The 25,927-nt window shown below is 51.1% G+C and overlaps 1 protein-coding gene and 1 non-coding gene across 2 annotated transcripts in view; one reads left to right on the plus strand and one right to left on the minus strand.

The window, feature by feature from the left end:
* Window positions 1–16,359, minus strand: part of LOC125629863 (uncharacterized) — a 35,196-nt gene extending 18,837 nt beyond the window's left edge. Inside the window, exon 1 of the transcript XR_012666335.1 lies at window positions 16,078–16,359. This is a non-coding gene — a transcript (uncharacterized LOC125629863). The remainder of the gene's footprint in view (window positions 1–16,077) is intronic.
* Window positions 16,360–16,806: 447 nt separating this feature from the next.
* Window positions 16,807–25,927, plus strand: part of LOC125629204 (uncharacterized) — a 570,105-nt gene continuing 560,984 nt past the window's right edge. Inside the window, exons 1-2 of the mRNA XM_075124099.1 lie at window positions 16,807–16,978; window positions 25,360–25,442. Of these exons, the coding sequence (XP_074980200.1) occupies window positions 25,419–25,442 (24 nt within the window). The 5' untranslated portion in view covers window positions 16,807–16,978; window positions 25,360–25,418. The remainder of the gene's footprint in view (window positions 16,979–25,359; window positions 25,443–25,927) is intronic.

Below are 25,927 nucleotides of genomic sequence, written 5' to 3' on the forward strand. Positions count from 1 at the left end.
CTCTCCAATTTGTCCGCATCCTTTCTGTAGTGGGGGCCCAAAACTGGACGCAATACTCCAGATGAGGCCCTCACCAGTGCTGAATAGAGGGAAATAATCACTTCCCTCGATCTGTGGGCAACGCTCCTACTAATGCAGCCAAATATGCTGTTAGCCTTCTTGGCAACACGGGCACACTGCTGACTCATATCCAGCTTCTCATCTGCTGTAACCCCAGGTCTTTTTCTGCAGGTCCTTTTCACCAGTTCCTTATCCACCTTTCAATTCTCATATTAGACCCCATCTTCTCCAATTGAACTAATAATTTCCCAATTGTATCAAATGCCTCACTGACATCCAGGTAGATTAGATCATTGGTTCTCAAACTGGGGGTCACAACCCGGTTAAGTGGGGGGGTCACGAGCCCCGACCCCAGCGCGCGGCTGTAAGTTGCGAGCCCCGACCCCTGCACCAGGTTGTCAGCTCCGACCCCTGTGTGGAGCTGCGGGGCTACGAGCCCCAACCCGGGCACACGGCTGTGGGTCCTGACCCCTGTGCTAGGCTGTGAGCCCTGACCCCGGTGTGCGGCTGTGAGTCCCGACCCCGACCCCTGCGCCGGGCTGTGAGCCATGACCCCGGTGTGCAGCTGTGAATCCTGACCCCGACAGGGAATCGTGGTTGCGAGCCCCGACTCCAACCCCCATACAGGGCTGCAAGCCCAGACCCCAACCCTGGCCAGGAGCAGGGCTGTGATCCCTGAGTCCGACTGCCACATGGGGTTGCAAGTCCTGACCCCAACCAGGAGTGGGGCTGTGAGCCCTGAGCTGGGGCATCCAGGACGCTGTGAGCCCCGATCCCTGTAATGGGGTTTCAGGCGGAGCCCGGCCATGCTGAGGGTTATCAGCCGAGAGCACACACAGGGTTGTCAGCCCCGAGCCCCGCCACCCTCTGTGTTCTAGTCTTAATTTAAAAGCAGTGAGTAAAGGTAAATTCATTTTAAGCCGTAGGGTTTAAATTTAGTATTTAACATAGTGTTAAATATCAAAAATGTGTTTTTAATTTTTAAGGGGGGGTCACACTCAGAGGCTTGGTGTTCGAAAGGGGTCACCAACACAAAAAATTTGAGAACCACTGGATTAGATCTACTGCATTTCCTTTGTCTAAAACCTCAGTTATCTTCGCAGAGAAACAGATCAGGTTGGCCTGGCAGGACCCACCGATTGTAAAACCAGGTGATATTTTATCCCAGTTACCGTTCACCTCTTTGTCCTTCATTACTTTCTCTCTCAAAATTTGTCCCAAGACCTTGCAGACAGTTGAGGTCAAATTAAAAGGCCTGTAGATACCTGGACCACGTTTTTTTCCATTTCTTAAAAATAGGAACTATATTAGCAATTCTCCACTCCCCCGCCCCGAGTTTACAGAGTCATCAGAAATCCTTGCTATTGGGCTTGCAATTCCATGTGCCAGTCCCCTTACTCTGCATGGATGGAGCTTATGGGGTGCTAGGGGCTGCAGTGAGTGGGGTGGGAGGACCCAGTAGGGGGCACTCGCCCCTCCTAGTCTGTGCTGGCCCCAGCATAGTGCTCAATTTGTGCTATTTTGGGGGTTGTAAATCTAAGCTCCTGAGCGCTTGTCACTAAGGAGCCCATGTGCAGTGCAGCCTGGTCATAGAATCATAGAAAATCAGGGTTGGAAGGGAGCTCAGGAGGTCATCTAGTCCAACCCCCTGCTCAAAGCAGGGCCAATCCCCAATTTTTGCCCCAGATCCCTAAATGGCCCCCTCAAGGATTGAACTCACAACCCTGGGTTTAGCAGGCCAATGCTCAAACCACTGAGCTATCCCTCCCCCCTGGCTCCCTGGCCCAGCTCCCCACGCTCTGTGCAGCACAGTGCAACTAGATGTGGGATTCTTCACTTGTCCTAATCTACTGTGCTGTGTGGCTGTTAAACAGCTGCTCCATCCCACCCCAGAGGTGGCTGCATCTCAGTGCTGGTCCCTGTATAAATAGCCCCTGCGCCCCACCCCAGAGGTGGCTACATCTCAACCCCAGGGATGAACTGAGTGACTGGAATACAAGTGACTCTAGTCCTGGGAGTGACCAGGGCTGCTGGGCCTCTTGCCAGGGAGGTGGGCAAGAGATTGGGGCCCTGAGGTGGTGCAAGGCCGGGGCCGAGACTCTTCTGGCCGTGGGAGTCCAGTGACTCAGTCAGTGCCCTGCTCCCAGCCAGCCCTCCCCATTCACCGAGCCCTTCGTGCCAGCCATGTCGCTCTGAGGCGCAGTAGGTGCCACTCGATAGGTCACCTACAATCACACGGTTTCTTTTCGGTGCCTTGACTGGGCAGCGGGTAATGAGCGGTGGATAACGGATTCTCCAGGCCAGGACTACAGACCTGCTCCCCCGCTGTGCCAGGGATGCCCCGCTGGTCCCATCTCTGCCCCAAGAGCCTCCCCCTGCAGTCCCTGGCAGGGAAGGGATTGCCCCACTGCCAGCGCCCAGCAGGCCTATGTGTGACATGAGTTTGGGGGTCTCAACCCTGTCCCTAGGGGGATGGGTCCATGCTCTGACGGGGATTAGCTGACAGCCAAGGACTGACCAAGAGTGCCCTCCCCTTCTCGGGCAGGGCAAGGGGTGGAGTACAGAGTGATCTGCTGTGGGGCCCAGGCCCTCAGTCTCTGGGGCTGGCAGCACTGCCCCAGCGATGAACCTCCCCCAGGGGCAGGGAGCAGCTGCCGGGTCCAAAGCATCCCAGCAAACACTGGCCATTCGGCACCAGCCAGGGGAAGGTCTCGCACCCAGGCCATTCTGGATCAGAAGCGTGTGTGGGGAGATGGGAGCTGAACACGGACCCCTCTCCAAACTCCCAGCAGCCCCCAGGGCCTCGTCCCTGCGATCCCTCTACCGCCATGGGCACAGGGACACTCAGCCAGCCCCCCCATAGGGCCCAACAGTGGGGAACCCAGCCCCTTACCTGGCTGGTCCCTCCCATGGCCTTGACGCTGGCCCCAGTTCAGCCCCGTTCCCCCACTCTGCAGGGCTCTGGAGAAGCCTCCACTGGCAGCTTTGCGGCTGGCGCTCTGTGGCAGCTCCTGCCAAGGCCCCAGGGCCCAGGCCGGGCAGCGCTGCCCTCCCAGGGGGCTCGTTAGCCAGGGCCATGCAGACGCCTGGGGCCCAAAAGCCAACCATGGCTCTCCAGCCGGGAGCGGGTTTCCTTGACACCTGGGTACCCCAGGGGGCCAGATCCTAAAGAGCAGGAGGGGAAGATGCAGAAAGAGGAGAGCTGTGCCCGGGGCCGTGGAGCGGGGGGATGGGACACAGCGACGTTTAAACCAGAGGGGCGGAGGGCGCGCCCCATCTTCCTCAGAGCCCTGGGCTGGCCTGTGCCCCCTGGCCCCAGGGGTGGGGGCTGGAAAGTGACTTGCCTTGCCCCAGAGTGCCAAGGCCACTGGCTGTACCGGAGAGACAGGGCAGCTGCAGGAAACCGCCCCCACGAAGGCCGAGCGGGCCCATCAGCTTTGGTGCCCCTCTTGCCCCCCAACATTCAGAAGTCACTTGTCAGGCCTCAAAATCATGAGATTTGCTTAAAATCACAAGATTTTAATATTTGTTTGCATTCTGGCATGGCTGTGTTTGGGAGGTGCGAGGTCTGGGGCTTCTCCTCCACGCCGAGGGTGGGCACTTTATCTAATGAAAGCGAAGATTCTTTGTTACTGACCCCCTGACCTCCGTGGGGCCAGGATTCAGGCCTGGGGAGCTTTGGGCCTTGTGGAGGGGACTCCAGCACTGGGGAAAGGGCCAGCTCGACTGCCCCAGAGCCCAAGGCTTGCGTCACACCCCCATCCCCCACGCCAACGGCCCTGCCCTGAAGGGACTCATCTAGGGGCAGAGCGGAGCTCAGGCTCTGTAGGCCCAGCATGCCGGTCCCACAGCCGGCAGGCAACGCGGGTGCTGTCCCAACAGGAACTGGACTGAGCCCCTCTCCACAGCCACCACCCACTGTCAGACACTGCTCCCCTGGGACAGATTCGAACCCGTGCCCCAGAGAGGAGAGACGCCCCCTACCCCGCCAGCCCAGAATATTATTATTCATCTTACACAGCACTGACCAGCAAAACACTTCCCAAAGGAGGTCAGTGTCATCATCCCCACTATACACATGGGGAAACTGAGGCAGAGGGCAGGGAAGGGATTTGCTCAAGGTCACCCAGTGGCAGAGCCAGACATAGACCTCCAGTCTGCTGCATCCCAGTTCAGTGCTTTACCCACTAGGCCACACTGCCTCCCTTGAATCATAGAATATCAGGGTTGGAAGGGACCTCAGGAGGTCATTTAGTCCAACCCCCTGCTCAAAGCAGGACCAATCCCCAATTAAATCATCCCAGCCAGGGCTTTGTCACGCCTGACCTTAAAAACTTCTAAGGAAGGAGATTCTACCACCTCCCAAGGTAACGCATTCCAGTGTTTCACCACCCTCCTAGTGAAAAAGTTTTTCCTAATATCCAACCTAAACCTCCCCCACTGCAACTTGAGACCATTACTCCTTGTCCTGTCATCTTCTAAAAGAAGACTCTGTGGCCATAGCTCGGGAGCGGCTTTCCCTCCACGCACTGCCAGGGGGAGGCATGAGATGTTTAGTATTGTCTGTCCCAAGTGTGGGGAGGCACGAGCCACCCCGGGTCCCACACAGGTGCCTCTGTCCAGATGGCACAAAGGCCGAGCGGGCCCATCAGCTTTGGTGCCCCTCTTGCCCCCCAACATTCCGAAGTCACTTGTCAGGCCTCAAAATCATGAGATTTGCTTAAAATCACAAGATTTTAATATTTGTTTGCATTCTGGCATGGCTGTGTTTGGGAGGTGCGAGGTCTGGGGCTTCTCCTCCACGCCGAGGGTGGGCACTTTATCTAATGAAAGCGAAGATTCTTTGTTACTGATCCCATTCCAACTCACCCACCCACCCACTGCTGGGCTCACCATGCAATGATGGGCATTGGCAATGTTGGCCATTTAAGGGTTAAAGTGTGAAAGGGTGTTGGTCTACCCTGGCACTAGAAGGGCAGCAGGAAGAGCAGCAGCCCCACAATTGAGCTGCCTTGGAAATTTGGGGGTGTGTGTGGAACCCTTATGGTTTCACCCCTTGCAAAAAATTTTCAAAAGCCAAAAATGTATATGTGTGTGTGTGTGTGTGTGTGTGGTTTTTTTCATCCCCTCCCATCCACTTTCCAGTGGCAAATGAGAAAAGGACAAAGGGCAAAGAAATGGGGGAAGGAGGGGTAATTTTTCAAAGGCTTTTTTTAAATTGCTCATCAAAAACCTGAAATGTTTAGAAAGAAGCAAATTTTTTCTACAACACTGTCAAGAAAAAGGCCAATTTACCAACAAAAGCGCTCAGGCTTTAGTTAAAAGAGGAGCGAAAGAAGCAGGGCTGAAATAGGTACAGAATATAATGAAAGGAGGGGGGTGCTCCTATTTGCCCCCCCTTCACCTGCCCCAGTGTTACAAGAGCAATGGGACGCTCTGTGAAAGCAAATGTCAAGGGAAGTTACATAGTTAGCCAGGGGAACTCACTGCCACTAGATGTCACTGACATTGCGAGCCTGGCAGGATTCAGACAAGGATGGCAGGCGGCGGGGGGAGCAAGGGTGTCAGGGCAGAATTTAGAAAACAGGGCACAAGGCCACTGCTGACTGTCAGGATGAGGGAGATATGCCCCCCTCCCCCGACTGGTTATGTCATCATTAGCCACGAGAGGGGGTTCTTGCACCTTCCTCTGAAGTAGCTGGTGCTGGGGCGGCTGGCCCCATTGATCTCATTTGGGGAAGGAGGCAGCAGGGAGAGGGCAGGGTACTGGGCTAGATGGGTCCTGTGACGCGAGCAGACCAGGTGCCAGCTCATGCCCAGGCCTCACTGAACACTGACAAATGCAGAGCTTGACCCAGCCTGTGTGTTAGCCGTGTGACAACAGCTGCTGATCAGCGTGTGTGGAGTGTTTCGACTTGTGGAATTGCTTGCCGGATTGATCTCTCCCATAACCTCTGTAGCCCGTGGTATAAAGTCAGAATGAATGTTTGCATCGTAAACCTCTGTAACTGCTCTACACCACTGAGTTTGCAAGGCAGCTTACGTCCACCTAACACTGCGTCTACACTAAAATTTGGCTCCCGCTGATGTAACTCACCTGCTTTGCCGAATTAATCATGCCACTTCCCCCAGTCAGCGTAGTTAGGTCAATGCAGTGTCAGTGTACATACTGCGTTGCTTACATCGACTGTCCAGCAATGCCCCACACTGACAGTACAATCGATACCACACACCACAGACACAAAGAGCCAGGTGTACACACACACAAGTGCTGTAACTACTGTGGCGGCTGCATGCAGGGCGATTTGATTTTGTAGTGTAGCCGTGGCCTGTGTAATTCCCCCAACAGGGGAGAAGCATGAATTAGTGTAAAGTGCTGGGCCTGCCCATTGAAACCAAACGAGCCATTGCGAAACATCTTACTGATTGCCTCTGTTGTTAGATATTTCACTGCGTGTGTGTGTGTTCTCCCTGTGTGCTGCCCCAGCTCTGTGCAGACAGCCAGCACAGCAGAGCTTGAGTGAACCACCCAATGACCACAAGATCCGTTAAGGGACGAAGGCACCCGGCCAGGTTTATTGTTGACAAGGCATGCTAATAGCACCTGGCAGATTCTACGAGGATACTAAGACACGTATGCCTGTGACAATGGACACAGCTCAGTGAATGGTGGGACTTTCCATTGCCCCCTTGGCTGGACCAACACATTCTCTCAGAGATACCCTGATACAAACAAGCTGCCCCTCTGACTTAGATACTGCCCTCTGACCTGGCTAGTTATTGTCAATTTTTTTTTGTACATGTTGGTTTGATTAAAACATTTGTATTTATTACGTTGCTATTTGACCTGAGAGCAGGAAAGGAGTATGGATGAGAGCAGGAAAGGGGCACTGAGGGCAGCCCCCTGCCTCTCCCCCCCCCACCCCCCAAATGAGGGGCCCTGGATCTGGCTGCAGGAGGTCTCCGCCCTCCTCATAACGGTGGACGGGTGGAGAGTTCACAGCAGGGCACTGAGCAGCTGAGGGGCATGTGGGGGCATCACTGGAGGAGTCAGCGTGTTCTTTGCTGGCTCCCCATGCCCCCCCCTGTAAAGGGGGCCCCAGGCTGCTCCCCCCAGGGACTGTCAATCATTCAGTGAGGAGCCGTCCCAGCCCCTCCACCCCAATGGGGCCTGGCTTGGCCACCAGATCCAAGGTTCCTGCTGCTTGGCCCCTGCTGATCTGTCCTCCCCCCACCCCCTGTCAGGACATCATTGAGGACACCGGGGGAAGGAGACCAAAGCCCTGAGGTAAGTGGGAAAGCGGGATACCGGGAGGAAGCACAGGCAGGAATGTCTGTGAGGGGAGGGCTCCTGCCTCATACTGGGAATGAGGGGCGATCAACAGGTTATCTCAAGTGCTTATGTACAAATGCACAAAGCCTTGGAAACAAGCAGGGGGAACTGGAGGTCCTGGTGATGTCAAGGAACTATGACGTGATCGGAATAACAGAGACTTGGTGGGATAACTCACATGACTGGAGTACTGTCATGAATGTTATAAACTGTTCAGGAAGGACAGGCAGGGCAGAAAAGGTGGGGGAGTAGCACTGTATGTAAGGGAGCAGTATGACTGCTCAGAGCTCCGGTACGAAACTGCAGAAAAACCTGAGTGTCTCTGGATTAAGTTTAGAAGTGTGTGCAACAAGAGTGATGGAGTGGTGGGAGTCTGCTATAGACCACCGGACCAGGGGGATGAGGTAGATGAGGCTTTCTTCCGGCAGCTCACGGAAGCTACTAGATCGCATGCCCTGATTCTCATGGGTGACTTTAATTTTCCTGATATCTGCTGGGAGAGCAATACAGCGGTGCATAGACAATCCAGGAAGTTTTTGGAAAGCGTACGGGACAATTTCCTGGCGCAAGTGCTAGAGGAGCCAACTAGGGGGGGCGCTTTTCTTGACCTGCTGCTCACAAACCGGGACGAATTAGTAGGGGAAGCAAAAGTGGACGGGAATCTGGGAGGCAGTGACCATGAGTTGGTTGAGTTCAGGATCCTGACGCAGGGAAGAAAGGTAAGCAGCAGGATACGAACCCTGGACTTCAGGAAAGCAGACTTCGACTCCCTCAGGGAACTGATGGCCAGGATCCCCTGGGGGACTAACTTGAAGGGGAAAGGAGTCCAGGAGAGCTGGCTGTATTTCAAGGAATCCCTGTTGAGGTTACAGGGACAAACCATCCCGATGAGTCGAAAGAATAGTAAATATGGCAGGCGACCAGCTTGGCTTAATGGTGAAATCCTAGCGGATCTTAAACATAAAAAGAGGCTTACAAGAAGGGAAGGTTGGACATATGACCAGGGAAGAGTATAAAAATATTGCTCGGGCATGTAGGAATGATATCAGGAGGGCCAAATCGCACCTGGAGCTGCAGCTAGCCAGAGATGTCAAGAGTAACAAGAAGGGTTTCTTCAGGTATGTTGGCAACAAGAAGAAAGCCAAGGAAAGTGTGGGCCCCTTCCTGAATGAGGGAGGCAACCTAGTGACAGAGGATGTGGAAAAAGCTAATGTACTCAATGCTTTTTTTGCCTCTGTTTTCACTAACAAGGTCAGCTCCCAGACTGCTGCGCTGGGCATCACAAAATGGGGAAGAGATGGCCAGCCCTCTGTGGAGATAGAGGTGGTTAGGGACTATTTAGAAAAGCTGGACGTGCACAAGTCCATGGGGCCGGACGAGTTGCATCCGAGAGGGCTGAAGGAATTGGCGGCTGTGATTGCAGAGCCATTGGCCATTATCTTTGAAAACTCGTGGCGAACGGGGGAAGTCCCGGATGACTGGAAAAAGGCTAATGTAGTGCCCATCTTTAAAAAAGGGAAGAAGGAGGATCTTGGGAACTACAGGCCAGTCAGCCTCACCTCAGTCCCTGGAAAAATCATGGAGCAGGTCCTCAAAGAATCAATCCTGAAGCACTTGCATGAGAGGAAAGTGATCAGGAACAGCCAGCATGGATTCACCAAGGGAAGGTCATGCCTGACTAATCTAATCGCCTTTTATGATGAGATTACTGGTTCTGTGGATGAAGGGAAAGCAGTGGATGTATTGTTTCTTGACTTTAGCAAAGCTTTTGACACGGTCTCCCACAGTATTCTTGTCAGCAAGTTAAGGAAGTATGGGCTGGAAGAATGCACTATAAGGTGGGTAGAAAGCTGGCTAGATTGTCGGGCTCAACGGGTAGTTATCAATGGCTCCATGTCTAGTTGGCAGCCGGTATCAAGTGGAGTGCCCCAAGGGTTGGTCCTGGGGCCGGTTTTGTTCAATATCTTCATAAATGATCTGGAGGATGGTGTGGATTGCACTCTCAGCAAATTTGCAGATGATACTAAACTGGGAGGAGTGGTAGATACGCTGGAGGGGAGGGATAGGATACAGAAGGACCTAGACAAATTGGAGGATTGGGCCAAAAGAAATCTGATGAGGTTCAATAAGGATAAGTGCAGGGTCCTGCACTTAGGACGGAAGAACCCAATGCACAGCTACAGACTAGGGACCGAATGGCTAGGCAGCAGTTCTGCGGAAAAGGACCTAGGGGTGACAGTGGACGAGAAGCTGGATATGAGTCAGCAGTGTGCCCTTGTTGCCAAGAAGGCCAATGGCATTTTGGGATGTATAAGTAGGGGCATAGCGAGCAGATCGAGGGACGTGATCGTTCCCCTCTATTCGACATTGGTGAGGCCTCATCTGGAGTACTGTGTCCAGTTTTGGGCCCCACACTTCAAGAAGGATGTGGATAAATTGGAGAGTCCGGCGAAGGGCAACAAAAATGATTAGGGGTCTGGAACACATGAGTTATGAGGAGAGGCTGAGGGAGCTGGGATTGTTTAGCCTGCAGAAGAGAAGAATGAGGGGGGATTTGATAGCTGCTTTCAACTACCTGAAAGGGGGGTCCAAAGAGGATGGCTCTAGACTGTTCTCAATGGTAGCAGATGACAGAACGAGAAGTAATGGTCTCAAGTTGCAGTGGGGGAGGTTTAGACTGGATATTAGGAAAAACTTTTTCACTAAGAGGGTGGTGAAACACTGGAATGCGTTACCTAGGGAGGTGGTAGAATCTCCTTCCTTAGAGATTTTTAAGGTCAGGCTTGACAAAGCCCTGGCTGGGATGATTTAACTGGGATTTGGTCCTGCTTCGAGCAGGGGGTTGGACTAGATAACCTTCTGGGGTCCCTTCCAACCCTTATATTCTATGATTCTATGATTCTAACTCTAAGGCTGGTAACTATTATAACAACCTAGCAGAACCTCTGTGTGTGTGTATATGAATGAATGTGTGAATAAATATGAAATTGAATGGAATGTTATAGCTATAACTAACTGCTTACTGACAGGTTTCAGAGTAACAGCCGTGTTAGTCTGTATTCGCAAAAAGAAAAGGAGTACTTGTGGCACCTTAGAGACTTACCAATTTATTTGAGCATAAGCTTTCGTGAGCTACAGCTTACTTCATCGGATGCTTACTATGATTCTTTCTGTATTCACAATAAATGTGGCATTTTGCCTTTTCCCCTTTAATAAGCTCCTGATGGTTTTTATTTTATTGGTATAACACAATGGCAGGTAGCCTATCTGCAACTGCTAGCAGCAAATAGCTCCAGAGGCCAGTGATGGGACACTAGATGGGTAGGGCTCTGAGTTATTACAGAGAATTCTTTCGCAGGTGTCTCGCTGCTGGGTGTTGCCCAAATGCTCTGGGTCTAATTGATTGCCATATTTGGGGATGGGGAGGAATTTTGCCCAGACTCAGATTGGCAGAGACCCTGGGTTTTTGTTTTTTGGCTGTTTTTTTTTTTTTTTTTTTTGCCTTCCTCTGCAGCATAGGGCAAGGTATGGGTCATTTGAAGGTTTAAACTAGTGTAAATGGTGGATTTTGTGTAACTTGAAGTCTTTAACTAATGATTTGAGGACTTCATAGACTCAGCCAGAGGTTAGGGGTCTATTACAGGAGTGGGTGAGGGAGGTTCTGTGGCCTGCGATGTGCAGGAGCTCAGACTAGATGATCATGATGCTCCCTTCTGGCAGTTAAAGTCTGTGAGTCTATAAACTGTGCCTTGCGTTGCACAGACACTGATGGAGATTAGGGCCCCATCATGCTGCACATGGCAGAGAACCTGTCTGAGATCAGCACCCCCACTGTGCTGGGCACAGCACAGACAGAGAGGGACAATCCTTGCCCCAAAGAGATCACAATCCAAGTAGACAATGGCTAGGAGGAAAACAGAGAGGGGCTGTGACTTCCCTAAGGTTACCAAGCAGATCAGTGACAGAGCCAGGAACAGACCCCGGTAATTCCAGAGCCCCGTCACCCACAGCTTGGAAAGGTCCCCAGACCCCATTGTTTTAGGCTGCAGGAAGAGGTGGTTTCTCCTTGAATGCACAGCCTATCTTGGCAGGGAAGCTGAGCTGCAGTCCCTACACCCAGTTGGGGGTGTGTGTCGTGGGTCAGGAGAAGTCAGTGTCCAGTCCTGTGGGGCTGTGCTCCTGGCTTATACCTCCAGCACTCACTGCTGCCCCTCTGTTACCAGCTGCACTGTTCAGCCAGCCCCTGGCCTCAGTGAGGTCACTATTCCCCCCACCGCCGCAAGCCTTCAAACTGGGACATGGTGCACCAGTGCCAATCAGAGTGCACTAGTGTAAATTCTGTCTATACTAAGGGTTTGCACCAGTGCCTAAAACACCAGTGTGGCAGAGACCTTCAGTACCCAAAACAGCAGTACAGCGGCACTAGAACTGGGATCTATTTCTAGCTTCGTCATGGACAGCCTGGGTGACCTTGGACATGTCAATGTTTCTCCTCCCAACTTTAGTCTCTTTACCCAGCTGCCCACTCCCTGGGGTCTCCTTTCTCTCCACAGCTGCTCACCACTAAAGTCTGTGTGGGTGTCACCAAAGCTAAGTTTCAGAGTAGCAGCCGTGTTAGTCTGTATCCGCAAAAAGAAAAGGAGGACTTGTGGCACCTTAGAGACTAACAAATTTATCTGAGCATAAGCTTTCATGAGCTACAGCTCACTTCATCGGATGCATTCAGTGCAAAAAACACTGAATGCATCCGATGAAGTGAACTGTAGCTCACGAAAGCTTATGCTCAGATAAATTTGTTAGTCTCTAAGGTGCCACAAGTCCACCAGAGCTAAGGTAGTTCAGCTCTGGAATAGTCTTACAAGAGTGGCTGTGGAGTCTCTTTCCCTGGAAGTTTTTAAGAGCGGGTAGGACAAACCTCTGTCAGAGATAATCCACATATACTTGGTTCTGCCTCGGCAGAGAGAGCTGGACTTGATGACGTTTTGAGGTCCTGTCCAGCCCTACATTTCTATGATGCTATGCAATATATACGTATAAAACACAACATACAGAAACCCACCACCACAATATAATGTCAAAACAAAACAAAAAGACTCCACTCCACAGCATAAAATGACAATACAAAGGAAACAAAAGCAACACAATGCAAACTAACACACCCTGGGACAAAAATTCACAATGGAAAAAGCTCAACTCAAACCAACACAACAGAGGCACCAAACATGCTGAGGCAAAACAATGCACCATAAAACTGCAACACAATATGGTGCGATCACAGTTCCAAATGGCAACATGCAAAACAGCTCAGCATAGAACAGGACTGTGACATTGCACCCCATAATGCTTTATAGAAATATGCTTATGAATGTAAATATCTTTGCGAAGGTTATGTTCTATCGAATGTATTCATCCTATTTGTATACACGTATCATTTTTATTTCTGAAGTTACGAGTGTTGGCTCTATGCTTGTATTTAAAGCGTTTGCTGTAGAAAGCACCTAAGGCAGATTTGGTCAACACAGTGTGAAGGGGTTATTCACGTAAATGGAAGTACTTGGTTAACAATGGACCTTGATAGACGCCAACCCACATCTGAGCTTTCGGCTTGGCCTCCAGACAACTGAGTCATGCATGGACATGTGACTTGCCCATGTGACTCCAAAACTCCATGTTGAGCTGTGATTTTACACAGGGGGGAGAGAGAGGTTTCCACCCACAAGAGAGAAACTATATAAACCCCTGGATACTCCTCCATTTTGTCTTCAGCTGGCTCAAGAGATAGCCTCTCCAACTGAAGGAGATGCCTGAAAGAAACTGGAACAAAGGACAGTAACTATAGAGGTGTGAGTGATTGCTGAACCCAGCCTAGAAGGAGGTTAGTTTGTCAAAGAAGCTTATTGGAACATCTCTGAGGGTGAGATTTACCTGCATTTAGTTTCTACTGTATTAGGCATAGACTTGCGTGTTTCATTTTACATTGCTTGGTAATTCACTTTGTTCTGTCTGTTATTACTTGGAACCACTTAAATCCTTCTTTTTGTAGTTAATAAAATCAGTTTTTACTTATCAATTAAGCCAGAGTACATATTAATACCAGAGGGGGGACGAACAGCTGTGCATATCTCTCTATCAGTATTACAGAGGGTGAACAATTTATGAGTTTACCTTGTATAAGCTTTATACAGGGAAAAATGATTTATTTGGGGTTTGGACCCCATTGGGAGTTGGGTATCTGAGTGGGGGAGACAGGAACACTTCTTAAGCTGTTTTCAGTCAAGCCTGCAGCTTGTGGGGGATGTGGTTCAGACTTGGATCTGTGTTTGCAGCAGGCAAGCATGTCTGGCTCAAACAAGTCAAGGTTCTGAAGTCCAAAGCTAGCAGGGAAAACAGGCTCAGAACATCAGGTGGCAGTACCAAAGGGGTTTCTATGATCCAACCTGTCACAAGAACACAGCACAAAAGAGAATTATTTCAACGTAGGCATGGAAGGGATCTTGAGAGGTCGTCTACTTAAGCCTCCTGTGATGAGGCATGACCAAGTATCCCTAGATATTCTCAGACTGGTGTACCTCTTACCTGGTCTTAAAAACCTCCAATGAAGGAAATTCCACAAACTCCCTTTGAAGCCAATGCAAGGCAAACACTCAGACCAAAACAATGCTGTATGCTGGGCTTTGGGTTAAGGGGAGAAGCAAGAATTCAAACAATCCGGGTTCAGTTCCCAGTTTTGCCCCAAATTCTCCATGCAAACTTGAGCAAATTACTTCAGCTCTCTGAGCTTCAGTATCCCCATCTGTAAAATGGAGAGTAACCTCCCACCATTTGCCTATTTAGCCTTTTAGGTTTTTGCGGCAAGGACTCTCTGTCACTGTGGGCATGTCTACACCGCAGTTAGACACCGGCGGCTGGCCTGTGCCCACTGACTTGGGCTCACACGGCTCAGGCTGCAGGGCTGTTTAATTGTTGTGTAGATGTTCCGGCTTGGACTGCAGCCCAAGGTCTGGCACCCTCCCACCTCGGAAGTCCTACAGCCTGGCTCCAGCCCGAGGCCAGACAGCTACACTGCAATCTAACAGCCCCTTCGCCTGAGCTCCTGTGTGCCTGAGTCAGCTGGCATGGGCCAGCTGTGGGCTCTTAACGGCAGGGTGGACATACCCTTGGTCTCTGTTCAGCACCAGTCACAATGGGGACCCTGATCTTGGTCATGGTCTGTGTAGAGCCCTGCACAACTGGGGGCCTGACCTCAGTCAGGGGCTCTGCAACTCCTGGCATTACAGGATCCCTGATTTTGGTTGGGGCACCTGGCAAAATGTGGGGCCAGGATCTCTGTCAAGGTCTGTGCAGTACCTAGTACAGCGATGGGGTGTGATCTTGGTTGGGGTCAGTGCAGTGCCAGGCCCAACAGGGACACAGATCTCAGTCAGAGTCTCTGAAGTGCCCTGCACAATGAAGGCAGCACTCTGGGCAGCAGTCCTGCACTGCCTGGCACAAGGGGGGCTGTGATCTCGGTCCTGACACAATGGGGCGGCCTGATGTCAGTTGGGGTCTCTACAGTGCCCAGCACAACAGGGGCATAGATCTCAGCTGGGGTCTCTGCAGCTCCAGGAAAAACTTCCTGATTTTGTTTGCTGTCTCTGCAGCACCTGGCCCAATGGGAGCCTGATTTCACTTGGGTGTTGATGCAGGGCCTGGCACAACAGAGGCACAGAGCTCAGACAGGGTCACTGTAGCACCGGGCACAACAAGGTCCCTGCTCTCTGTAGGGATCTGTTCAGTTCCTGGCACGAGTGCCCCAAACTTGGTCAGGGTCTGTCCACTGCCTGACATACTGGGGGACGCTCAGTATAAGAGCCCTGATCTCAGTCAGACACCTGGAGAGCAAAGCGGAAAGATTTTCAAGAATTTTATATCAGTATTTCAGAACGGAGGAGAAAATGGGGCACAAACGAAATATATGCCAATATAAGAGAGAAGCACCAACATCTGGGGAGATTTTACGTCACCGTTCAACAGTTCAAGAGAAAAAGAGGAGAAATTTGAGGGGATTAAACAGTGATATTCAATCAACAAAAGAGTGGGATGGATTCTTCTTGCCTCACACTCACATGGGCGGCAGGGAGCCCTGGGTGATGTGGCTTTCACAGGGGAAAGGAGTGGGGCTGGAGTCGGGAGGGGCTGGCAGTGGGGTCTGGCAATGTGACTAGCCGGCGGTGTCTTGGGGGGGTCGGGGGGCTGCTGGGTTGGGCAGGGGGGGGGGGGCAGGGGAAGTAGCTGGGACTGGGACACCTGGGGCTGAGCTGTTGAACTGGCCACGGGCGAAGTGGGGAGGAAACGGGGTCCGGGGGGGGGCAGAGCCCGTCTCAGGGAGGTGGGGGGTCACCCGGGCTGCTGCCGGGAGCGAAAGGGGGCAGGGCGGGAGCGGGGGGGGCCCCAGGGGAGGGGGCAGCGGTAAATCCGAGGGGATCTCAGCCCCCCCCTTTCCCTCCCCGCCCCTCGGGGGGCCCCGGCTCTTCTCCCCCCCCCCCCCCCCGGCCATGTCCGGGCTGCGCCGACATTTTCCCTCCGCCCCTTTCCCCAGGTCTCCCCCCGCCCGGCCCCACGCAGGGACCCCGGGGGGGGGGGCTGGTCCCCCCCCCGGACACTGGGGCAGCGTCACCGCCCGGCCCCGGGGCTCGCTCCGGTACCTGGAGGCTGCAGCTCCGCAGCGGGGCGGGCGGAGCCCGGGGCGGCTCCGGCGGGAGCGGGGCCCGGGGGGTGGATGAAGGTCTCCCCGGCACAGACCCTTCGGCCCCGCAGCCCCGGGGAGCAGCCGCGGGCGAGCTCTGCCTCTGCGCATGCCCGACTCTCCCCCGCCCCCCGATCTGCGCATGCCCAGAGCCGGGAGACACAAAACCCTCCTCCGGCCCTGGGAGAGGCTCCAACGGCCCCGCGCGAGCCAGGCAGAGCCGTAGCGCCCCACGCGCGTTCGGAGCCCGACTCCTAATCCCCTCCCGCAAAACGTCACTTCCTCTCCCGGGAGAGTCAGGAACTACATCTCCCAGCCTGCCGCGGGAGCGCTTTCACCCTCTCCAGCTCTGGTAAGGCACGGTGTCAGCAGCTGTTACTGCGCATGCTCGGTGCGAGCCCCAACTAGGGGCGGGGCAGCTCCTGGGGGCGGGGCTCGAGCCCAGACTGGGGCGGGGCAGCTCCTGAGGGCGGGGCTCGGGCCCGGCCCGGGGGCGGGGCAGCTCCTGGGGGCGGGGCTCGGGCCCGGCCCGGGGGCGGGGCAGCTCCTGGGGGCGGGGCTCGGGCCCGGCCCGGGGGCGGGGCAGCTCCTGGGGGCGGGGCTCGGGCCCGGGGGCGGGGGCGGGGCAGCTCCTGGGGGCGGGGCTCGGGCCCGGCCCGGGGGCGGGGCAGCTCCTGGGGGCGGGGCTCGGGCCCGGGCCAGACGCTGCTGCTGCCGCCGTGTGCCCCGGGAGCCCGGGCTGGGCAGCGGCTGCTCCCCCTGGGGTCCCTGCTGGGGAGGGGGGGCGTCATTAACCCCTCCGTGCCCGGCCGGGGGGGGCTCTCTCCAGCTGGGACCAGGCCTTGGGCCGGGGCCTGCAGGTAATTCACCAAGGGCTCGGGGGAGGCTCGGGGCGCAGGGACAGGCAGGGAAGCGCCTCTGCACAAGGGGGGCCCAGGTCCCCCCGCCCCGGGAACCTGCCCCCTGGTTGTTCCTGCACCTGGGGCCGGGCTCCGAGCTGCGTGCCCAGCAGCGACCCCGCTGGCCCCCTGCCCGCGGCTCCAGCCGGGGCTGCCCCAGAGGCGCCGACGGGGGGTGGGGGGTGAGGTTCGGAAGGGGGGGATGACAAACGAGCCAGAGATGGAGGGAGGGGACAGACCGTGTGGGCTGGGGGAGGTGGTTAATGACACCTGTCTCTGGGCAGGCAGGAGGTCACAGGGGGAGAAGAGCGGGGCAGGGGTTCATGACATTCTCTCTGCTTTTCTCACTTCGCTCTCCAAGACTGATTCATTTTTCCTGAATTCTTCCCCTTTGTCCTCTGATGATCAAATCCAAGTATCAATATAAAATCCCTTCAGATCTTGGTTGTTTTCTATCATATCATCAAATAGTTCTCTTTTGACCTATTTCCTCATCAGTTCTCAAAGATAGATCTAAAATATCCTGTGTGCAGTCTGTAGCAGCCATCGTGGTCCCAGGATATTAGAGGCTGCCCCTCGATTTATATACAAATGTTTGATATTACTCTCCATCCCATTCCTTATGAATCCTACCACGTTGTTAGCTTTTTTGGTGGCAGCTGTGAGAGTGGACTTTTTCACTGAGCTGTCTACAGCAACATGCAGGTCCTTTTCTTGAGTTGTGCAGCCTGATCTTTGGATTATGTATTAATTATATTGATTACTTAAGAATTCCCAGTTATCACTTTGAGGGTTCACAGGTTCTTGTCCCAAGATCTATAGTTGGGAACCCCGATGTGCACAGTTGCAACACTCACTGTAGGAACTATTTTATATTTACAATAGTTTAATAATATAGGTTTCAGAGCCGTGTTAGTCTGTATTCGCAAAAAGAAAAAGAGGACTTGTGGCACCTTAGAGACTAACCAATTTATTTGAGCATAAGCTTTAATACTACAGTTAGCAAAGTCACAAACACTGTAACTCAGTAAGATAGAGATAATACAGGACCCATGGAAAAGAAGCCCTTGAGGAATTCCACCATGATTTCAACAATTTCCATCCCACCACCAACCTCAGCCTGGTCCAGTCCACACAAGAGATCCACTTCCTGGACACTACAGTGCTAATAAACAATGGTCACATAAACACCACCCTATACCGGAAACCTACTGACCGCTATTCCTACCTGCATGCCTCCAGCTTTCACCCTGACCACACCACACGATCCATCGTCTACAGCCAAGCTCTGCCATACAACCGCATTTGCTCCAACCCCTCAGACAGAGACAAACACCTACAAGATCTCTGTCAAGCTTTCTTACAACTACAATACCCACCTGCAGAAGTAAAGAAACAGATTGATAGAGCCAGAAGAGTTCCCAGAAGTTACCTACTACAGGACAGGCCTAACAAAGAAAATAACAGAACGCCACTAGCGGTCACCTTCAGCCCCCAACTAAAACCCCTCCAACGCATTATTAAGGATCTACAACCTATCCTAAAGGATGACCCAACACTCTCACAAGTCTTGGGAGACAGGCCAGTCCTTGCCTACAGACAGCCCCGCAACCTGAAGCAAATACTCACCAACAACCACATACCACACAACAGAACCACTAACCCAGGAACTTATCCTTGCAACAAAGCCCGTTGCCAATTGTGCCCACATATCTATTCAGGGGACACCATCACAGGGCCTAATCACATCAGCCACACTATCAGAGGCTCGTTCACCTGCACATCCACCAATGTGATATATGCCATCATGTGCCAGCAATGCCCCTCTGCCATGTACATTGGTCAAACTGGACAGTCTCTACGTAAAAGAATAAATGGACACAAATCAGATGTCAAGAATTATAACATTCATAAACCAGTCGGAGAACACTTCAATCTCTCTGGTCACGCAATCACAGACATGAAGGTCGCTATCTTAAAACAAAAAAACTTCAAATCCAGACTCCAGCGAGAAACTGCTGAATTGGAATTCATTTGCAAATTGGATACTATTAATTTAGGCTTAAATAGAGACTGGGAGTGGCTAAGTCATTATGCAAGGTAGCCTGTTTCCTCTTGTTTTTTCCTACCCCCCCCCCCCAGATGTTCTGGTTTAACTTGGATTTAAACTTGGAGAGTGGTCAGTTTGGATGAGCTATTACCAGCAGGAGAGTGAGTTTGTGTGTGTATGGGGGTGGGGGGGATGTGAGAAAACCTGGATTTGTGCAGGAAATAGCCCGACTTGATTATGTAAAGAGTTGTCACTTTGGATGGGCTAGCACCAGCAGGAGAGTGAATTTGTGGGGGGGGGTGGAGGGTGAGAAAACCTGGATTTGTGCTGGAAATGGCCCACCTGCTGATCACTTTAGATAAGCTATTACCAGCAGGACAGTGGGGTGGGAGGAGGTATTGTTTCATATTCTCTGTGTATATATAAAGTCTGCTGCAGTTTCCACGGTATGCATCCGATGAAGTGAGCTGTAGCTCACGAAAGCTCATGCTCAAATAAATTGGTTAGTCTCTAAGGTGCCACAAGTACTCCTTTTCTTTTTGCGAATACAGACTAACACGGCTGTTACTCTGAAACCTGTCATAATACAGAATGTACATCTGAACATCCATATACTCGCATCATCCCTTGCAGAACAACCTGAAATGTTAGTCATTATCTTCCTCATCCCCATCACCTTCCTCATCATAACCAGTAGCCATCATCGTGGCACGTTCACAACTTTTATAATACGTTACATTGATGCCACTCAGTCTAATGCATATTCAGTAGGGTTTCTCCTCTGTTCCTTATTTGTATTTCCTCACCCTACCAGTGTTGGGGTGTCCTTCTCCTGGGTTAGTGAGACCATTAATACAACTTAACATATTTGTCTATTAATTGCCATGGTACTCCTGTGGTGACGCATCTGCGGACGTTCTATCCAAAAGCTGGCATTAGCTCATGTTCCTGTGGTTGGCTGGTGTCATCATGGACCAAATTTCCCCTTAGACACTCTATTTCCAGTTCTCCAAAACTTAGGGATGACCCTTAGGCCGTTTATTTGTGCCAGAGTTCATAGGCCTCAAGCCTTATGCTAACTGCTGAAGCCAATATCTTACTGGATACAAGCCTGTAGATTCCTTGCATTACTGCTGCATAAAATAAATGTTAAAGCTGGATCTATGGGCTACAGTTGATAGTTAATTTATCCCCCAATGTATTAGTAGCTGCAGTTTTTCTCTCGAATGGGCACTGCTTTGCATTTAGAAAGCCAAGGTGGGTGAGGTAAATCTCTGAGCTACACAGAGCTCTTCTTCAGAAGAATATTCTAAAATATCGCAAACTTTTGCCTGGCTTTCTCTCTAGTTAATATTCTTTAAGATTTTTTTCACTCTTTCTAATTATTAAACGTTAACATAAAATATCTTCTGATTTTAACTTTTGCTCAAATTCTTGAATATTGATAGAAAATTTTTGCAGGTTTTCCATTTTCTTTTGATTTGTCAAGTAACGATATGAAATTCACTCAAATTCTACCTCTTTACCTACTATTGGCTATCGATGTAAAATCCCTCACACTTTTCCACTTCCCTTTCTATTTTGTAAAAATTCACCAGATTTCCATCCTTGTCTTTTTAAGGACTGAACATTGATGTCAGCTGTCAGATTTTGCCTTTTTCCATGTAATTATCAAATGTTGGAGCCACTTTATAAGGTTTTCTATAAGGACAAGGTCCAGTTGCGTCTGTACCTGGCTTTTCTGCCCAAGGTCATATCCCAGTTTCATACGGGTCAAGGCATATACTTATCCGTCTTTTGTCCAAAGCCTCATGCGATGGATGAGGCATGCAGGCTGCATACCGTGGATGTCAGATGCGTGCTGGCCTTCTACATAGATAGAATGAAGCTGTTCTGACTGTCAGTGCAGTTGTTCGTTGCTGTCGCAAACAGGATGAAGGGTTGCCCAGTGTCTGCCCAGAGAATCTCATCTTGGATCAGGGCCTGCATCCATTTCTCTTATGAACATGCTGAATATCATGATGGCTCACTCCACTAGGGCGCAGGCTCATCAGCAGCCTTCCTGGTGCAGGTGCCGATCCAAGAAATCTGTCTGGCTGCAACCTGGTCATCCATCCACACATTTGCATCTCATTACGCTCTTACCCAGTAAGCTTGAGATGACACTGCCTTTGGCAGGGCAATACTGCAAGCTGCAAGACTGTGAACTCTGAGCCTGCCTCCAAGGACACTTCTTGTGAGTCACCTAGAATGGAATTGACCTGAGTAAGCACTCAAAGAAGAAAAACAGTTACCTACCTTTCCTAACTGCTGCTCTTTGAGATGTGTAGCTCATGTCCATTCTATTACCCGCCCTCCTGCCCCTCTATCGGAGTTGTCAGCAAGAAGGAACTGAGCACACATAGGGCCAACTGCACCTGATATGCCACTGCATGAGCGCGGCACTCCAGGGGACGCCACAGCTGACCCCACAGGTATCACTAAGGCAAAAATCTCCCACGGCCACGCATGTGGGTGCATGCACACCTAGAAGGGCATGGACATGAGCAACCCATCTCGAAGAACAACCGTTATGAAAGTTAGGTAATCGTTTTTTATGACTGCAGCACCCAAAAGAGATGGTGTTTAGGAGGAGTCTCCAATCATTCGGACTCACTGAAGCGCTGTCATGACACAAATGGGTACTGCCTCCAGAAGGGCCTGTCTCAGAGTAGTGGAGCTGTGGGGATCAGCCTTGCAAAAAGCAAAGCCTAGGAAGTAGCACATAATGAGTAAGTCTACACTGCCTCTGGGAGAGATCCTCCCAGCCTGGGTCTGCACACTTGTGCTGGTGGGCTATATGTAACTGTGTAGATGTTGGAGGTTGGGCTGGAGCTCGGTCTCTCAAAGCAGGGGGAGGCTTGGGAGCCTGAGCTCCATCCTGAGCTGCAATGTCTACACGGCTATTTTTAATGTGCTAGCCTGAGCATCATTAACACAAGTCTGTGGACCCAGGCTGAAAGCCCCACTCCCTGGTGTAGTGCAGACATACCCTAATGGGAGTGGAGCCAGGAGAGCCTCTCTCTCCCATCTCCATCATACCAGCACTTTACCTATGTGAAGCCTCTCTCCTGTCTGGTGATTTACAGAGCCACAGAGGCTCACGATGCAACTAGTCAGATATTAACCCAGGCAGCAACTCACAAGCATTCAATAAAGTCTAAACACATTTTTATAATTCTAATACTTATGTGATAAGCTCCCCCACCCCCTTGATTTCCTTTTATGGACACCCAGCCAGTCAGTTAGCTATAAAGTCCCTCTTGGTAGCTGTTCTCTACTTGCTTTACCTGTAAGGGGTTAAAAAGTCCCGCAGGTAAAGGGGAAAAAAGTGGGCACCTGACAAAAAGAGCCAATGGGAAGGCTAGAACTTTTTTAAATGGGGAAGGAAACTTTCCTTTTGTCTGGTTTCAGAGGAACAGCCGTGTTAGTCTGTATTCGCAAAAAGAAAAGGAGTACTTGTGGCACCTTAGAGACTAACCAATTTATTTGAGCATGAGCTTTCGTGAGCTACAGCTCACTTCATCAGATGTTTACCGTGGAAACTGCAGCAGACTTTATATACACACAGAGAATATGAAACAATACCTCCTCCCACCCCACTGTCCTGCTGGTAATAGCTTATCTAAAGTGATCAACAGGTGGGCCACAAGTACTCCTTTTCCTTTTGTCTGTTGCTCTCCAGGAAAGGGGGGAACAGAGGGCAGTAGCAATGCTGTGTAAAGCTTAAGCCAGGTATGATCATAAATCATCAGATCATGCCTAGAACTACTTATCTGAACTTCAAATGTGTAAGTAGATCAGAATGTTTAGCTAGACATGATCAGGTTTATTTCTTATTTTGGCTTGTGGATCTCCTTTGTGCTAACCCCAGATGCTTTTGTTACTTGTAACCTTTAAGCTGAACCCCCAAGAAAGCTATTTTGGGTGCTTAATTTGTGTAATTGTTTCTTTTGAGATCTAGCAAAAAGCCTGAGTTCCAGATGTACTTTTTTCCCTTTTTGTTTTTAATAAAATTTACCTTTTTTAAGAACAGGATTGGATTTTTGGTGGCCTAAGAGGTTTGATTGTTTGATTAGCTGATAGCCAGAGCTAATTTCCTTTGTTTTCTTTCTCAGCTCTTCCCTGGAGGGGGGTTTAACAATGCTGGTTTGGGTGCGACCCAACTGAGAGTGCCAGTTCAGGACAAATTGCTTAAAGCAGGGCAGTTACAGCCCAAGGCTGGGGTTTATATGCACACCAAACCAGCCAGGCAGAGAGGACTTTGGTTTTACCCCACGGGCTACCACAAGTCACACAAGCAATTCCCTTAGACACTCCAGTTTCCCAGTATGACCACCAGTGCCACTCGTTATGGGGATAGATGGTTATGAAAACCAATACCCCAGTAAAAGAAAAAAGGTTCTCTCGATCCCAAAGGACCAAGCCCCAGACCCAGGTCAATATACAAATCAGATCTTACCCACAAATCACGCTGTTGCCAGTCCTTTAGAATCTAAAATCTACAGGTTTATTCATAAAAGGAAAAAGATATAGATGAGAGCTAGAACTGGTTAAATGGAATCAATTACATACAGTAACGGCAAAGTTCTTGGTTCAGGCTTGTAGCAGTGATAGAATAAACTGCAGGTTCAAATCAAGTCTCTGGAGAACATCCCCAGCTGGGACGGGTCTTTCAGTCCTTGGTTCAAAGCTTCAGTGCAGCAAAGTCCCTCCAGAGGTATGAAGCAGGACTGAAGACAAGATGGAGGAGCTGCAGCAGCTTTTTACAGTCTCTTGCCATGTGGTCTTTCTTTCTTTGTCCCAAAGACAAGCTGTCCATCCCATGGCCTGGAAAAACCTCAGACTTCTGTCCATAGGCAGGTCCCTGCACACCTTGCTGAGTCGCAAGGCGTGTCTGCCTTCTCTCAATGGGTCAGTTGTATCGCTGATGGTCCTTAATGGGCCATCTAGCAGGCTAGGCAGAGCTGACACCAACTTGTCTGGGGTGTCACCCAGAAGCTTAGCATAAGTTTGAAATACAGACAGTATAGAGCCAATATTCATAACTTTAACTACAAAAATGATACACACCTACAGATAGCATAATCAGCAAACCATAATCTTGTCTTAGACACCTCATTTGACCCCCTTTATGCAAGATTTGGTGCCACTACAGGACTTTGGTTGGAACAATGATCTGTACGGTCCCAGTTCACGTCAATAACATCATGGGGGGCGTGTGTGTGAAAGGGCTTGAAGGTAACCCACAGGGAGGAATTCCCACGTGCTCCTTCCTGGGTTCAAAGGGGTTGGTTTTTTTGCATTTGGGTGGTGGCAGCATTTACCAAGCCAAGGTCAGAGAGAAGAGTAACCGTGGGAGTTTAATACAAGCCTGGAGTGGCCAGTATTAATTTTTGAAATCCTTGCATGCCCCCACTTCTGCACTTGTAGTGACAGAGTGGGGATTCAACCTTGACAACCTATTCTAACAATACTAACACAGGTAAGCCAGACTGATTCCAGCTCTGCATTTGTCCATGTTCAGTTTAGACATGGGGGCTTTTGCAAGAGCTAACACCCCATCTGCCAGTGTCACAGGCAGGATGGGTAGGGATGGTGTCTCTAGCCTCTGTTTGCCAGAAGCTGGGAATGGGTGACAGGGGATGGATCACTTGATGATGACCTGTTCTGTTCATTCCCTCTGAAGCACCTGGCATTGGCCACTGAGCTATATGGACCATTGGTCTGACGCAGTGGGCCATTCTTCTGTTCACAGTCTCTATCAGGAGTATCTACTCATTTGGACTCACTGGGGAGCCACAGAAAGAAACCAGGTGTGCTGAGGCAAGAAGGACCAGTCTTGGAGCCCCCCCGGGTCATGCTTGCCAAAAGCTAAAACTAGTCCCAGCCCTTGAAAGGGGGCACTCCCAGGAGAGACTCTATAAAGGTTGGAGCCAAACAACTTTGTAAACCTGAGACAGCTGCCTTGGGGACAATGACTCAGAATCCCCCAAAGTGACTTCTTTGATTCTGCTCTTCTTTAGCCTTTGGTTCAGAGATTCTGTTACTGGGAGGGTTTCACCATGTCTCAGAGGGTTACACCCTGGTGGGAGGGGGCTAGGCCTGTACTGGAATAAGGTCACTCTGTGCTTCACACTGTGGCAGAACCTAGAATGCCCATTAGCAGGGAAAAATCCTAGGGGAAATCGGCTTGTGGAATGGACAAAAGCCCCATCTGAATTCTCTCACGTTGCCCTTCTCGCCCTGGCAGGCTACAGAATAACATCCAGGTTTTGCACCAGATCATCCCGTCCTCGCAGGGGGAAAGAAATGGCTGCAGTGGAGCTGGCTCAGGTAAGGGATTATCAGGGAGCTGGTGGTGGGCTCTGCTTGAAGGGAGAAGAGCAGTAAATGCATAGGAGGGTGGGAGCTGCTAGAGGTGGTGGAAGGCAAGAAATATCTAGGGAGGAGAAAGGGAGGGGACAGGATGTGGCAAACCTGCTGAGACTTGTGTAATCTAGGGTGTGATGGGTTGTCACCCCCAGGGTGCAGTCTGGCGGGCTTCTAGGAACCGCTGTGCCTTCTAACCCTCAGGCTGGGCTGGCCCTTCTCACACTGCTTTGCTGGAGATTCAGCCAGCCTCTCCAGGCCCTGTTATCACCCAGCATGACAACAAGTGGCATCATACAGCCAACAAAGCTACCTGAGTGCTTTACCTAAGCCACTCAAGGACAGATAGAAGACAACAGCCAATTTCCCAGCTCCCCAGTTTTGCACCCCTGCTGGAGTATAAACCCAGAACTATACCATCTTACACTGCAGAGGGATCTGTACAATGT

The sequence above is a fragment of the Caretta caretta genome, chromosome 28 (genome assembly GCF_965140235.1).
Source record: "Caretta caretta isolate rCarCar2 chromosome 28, rCarCar1.hap1, whole genome shotgun sequence".
Lineage (NCBI taxonomy): Eukaryota > Metazoa > Chordata > Testudines > Cheloniidae > Caretta > Caretta caretta.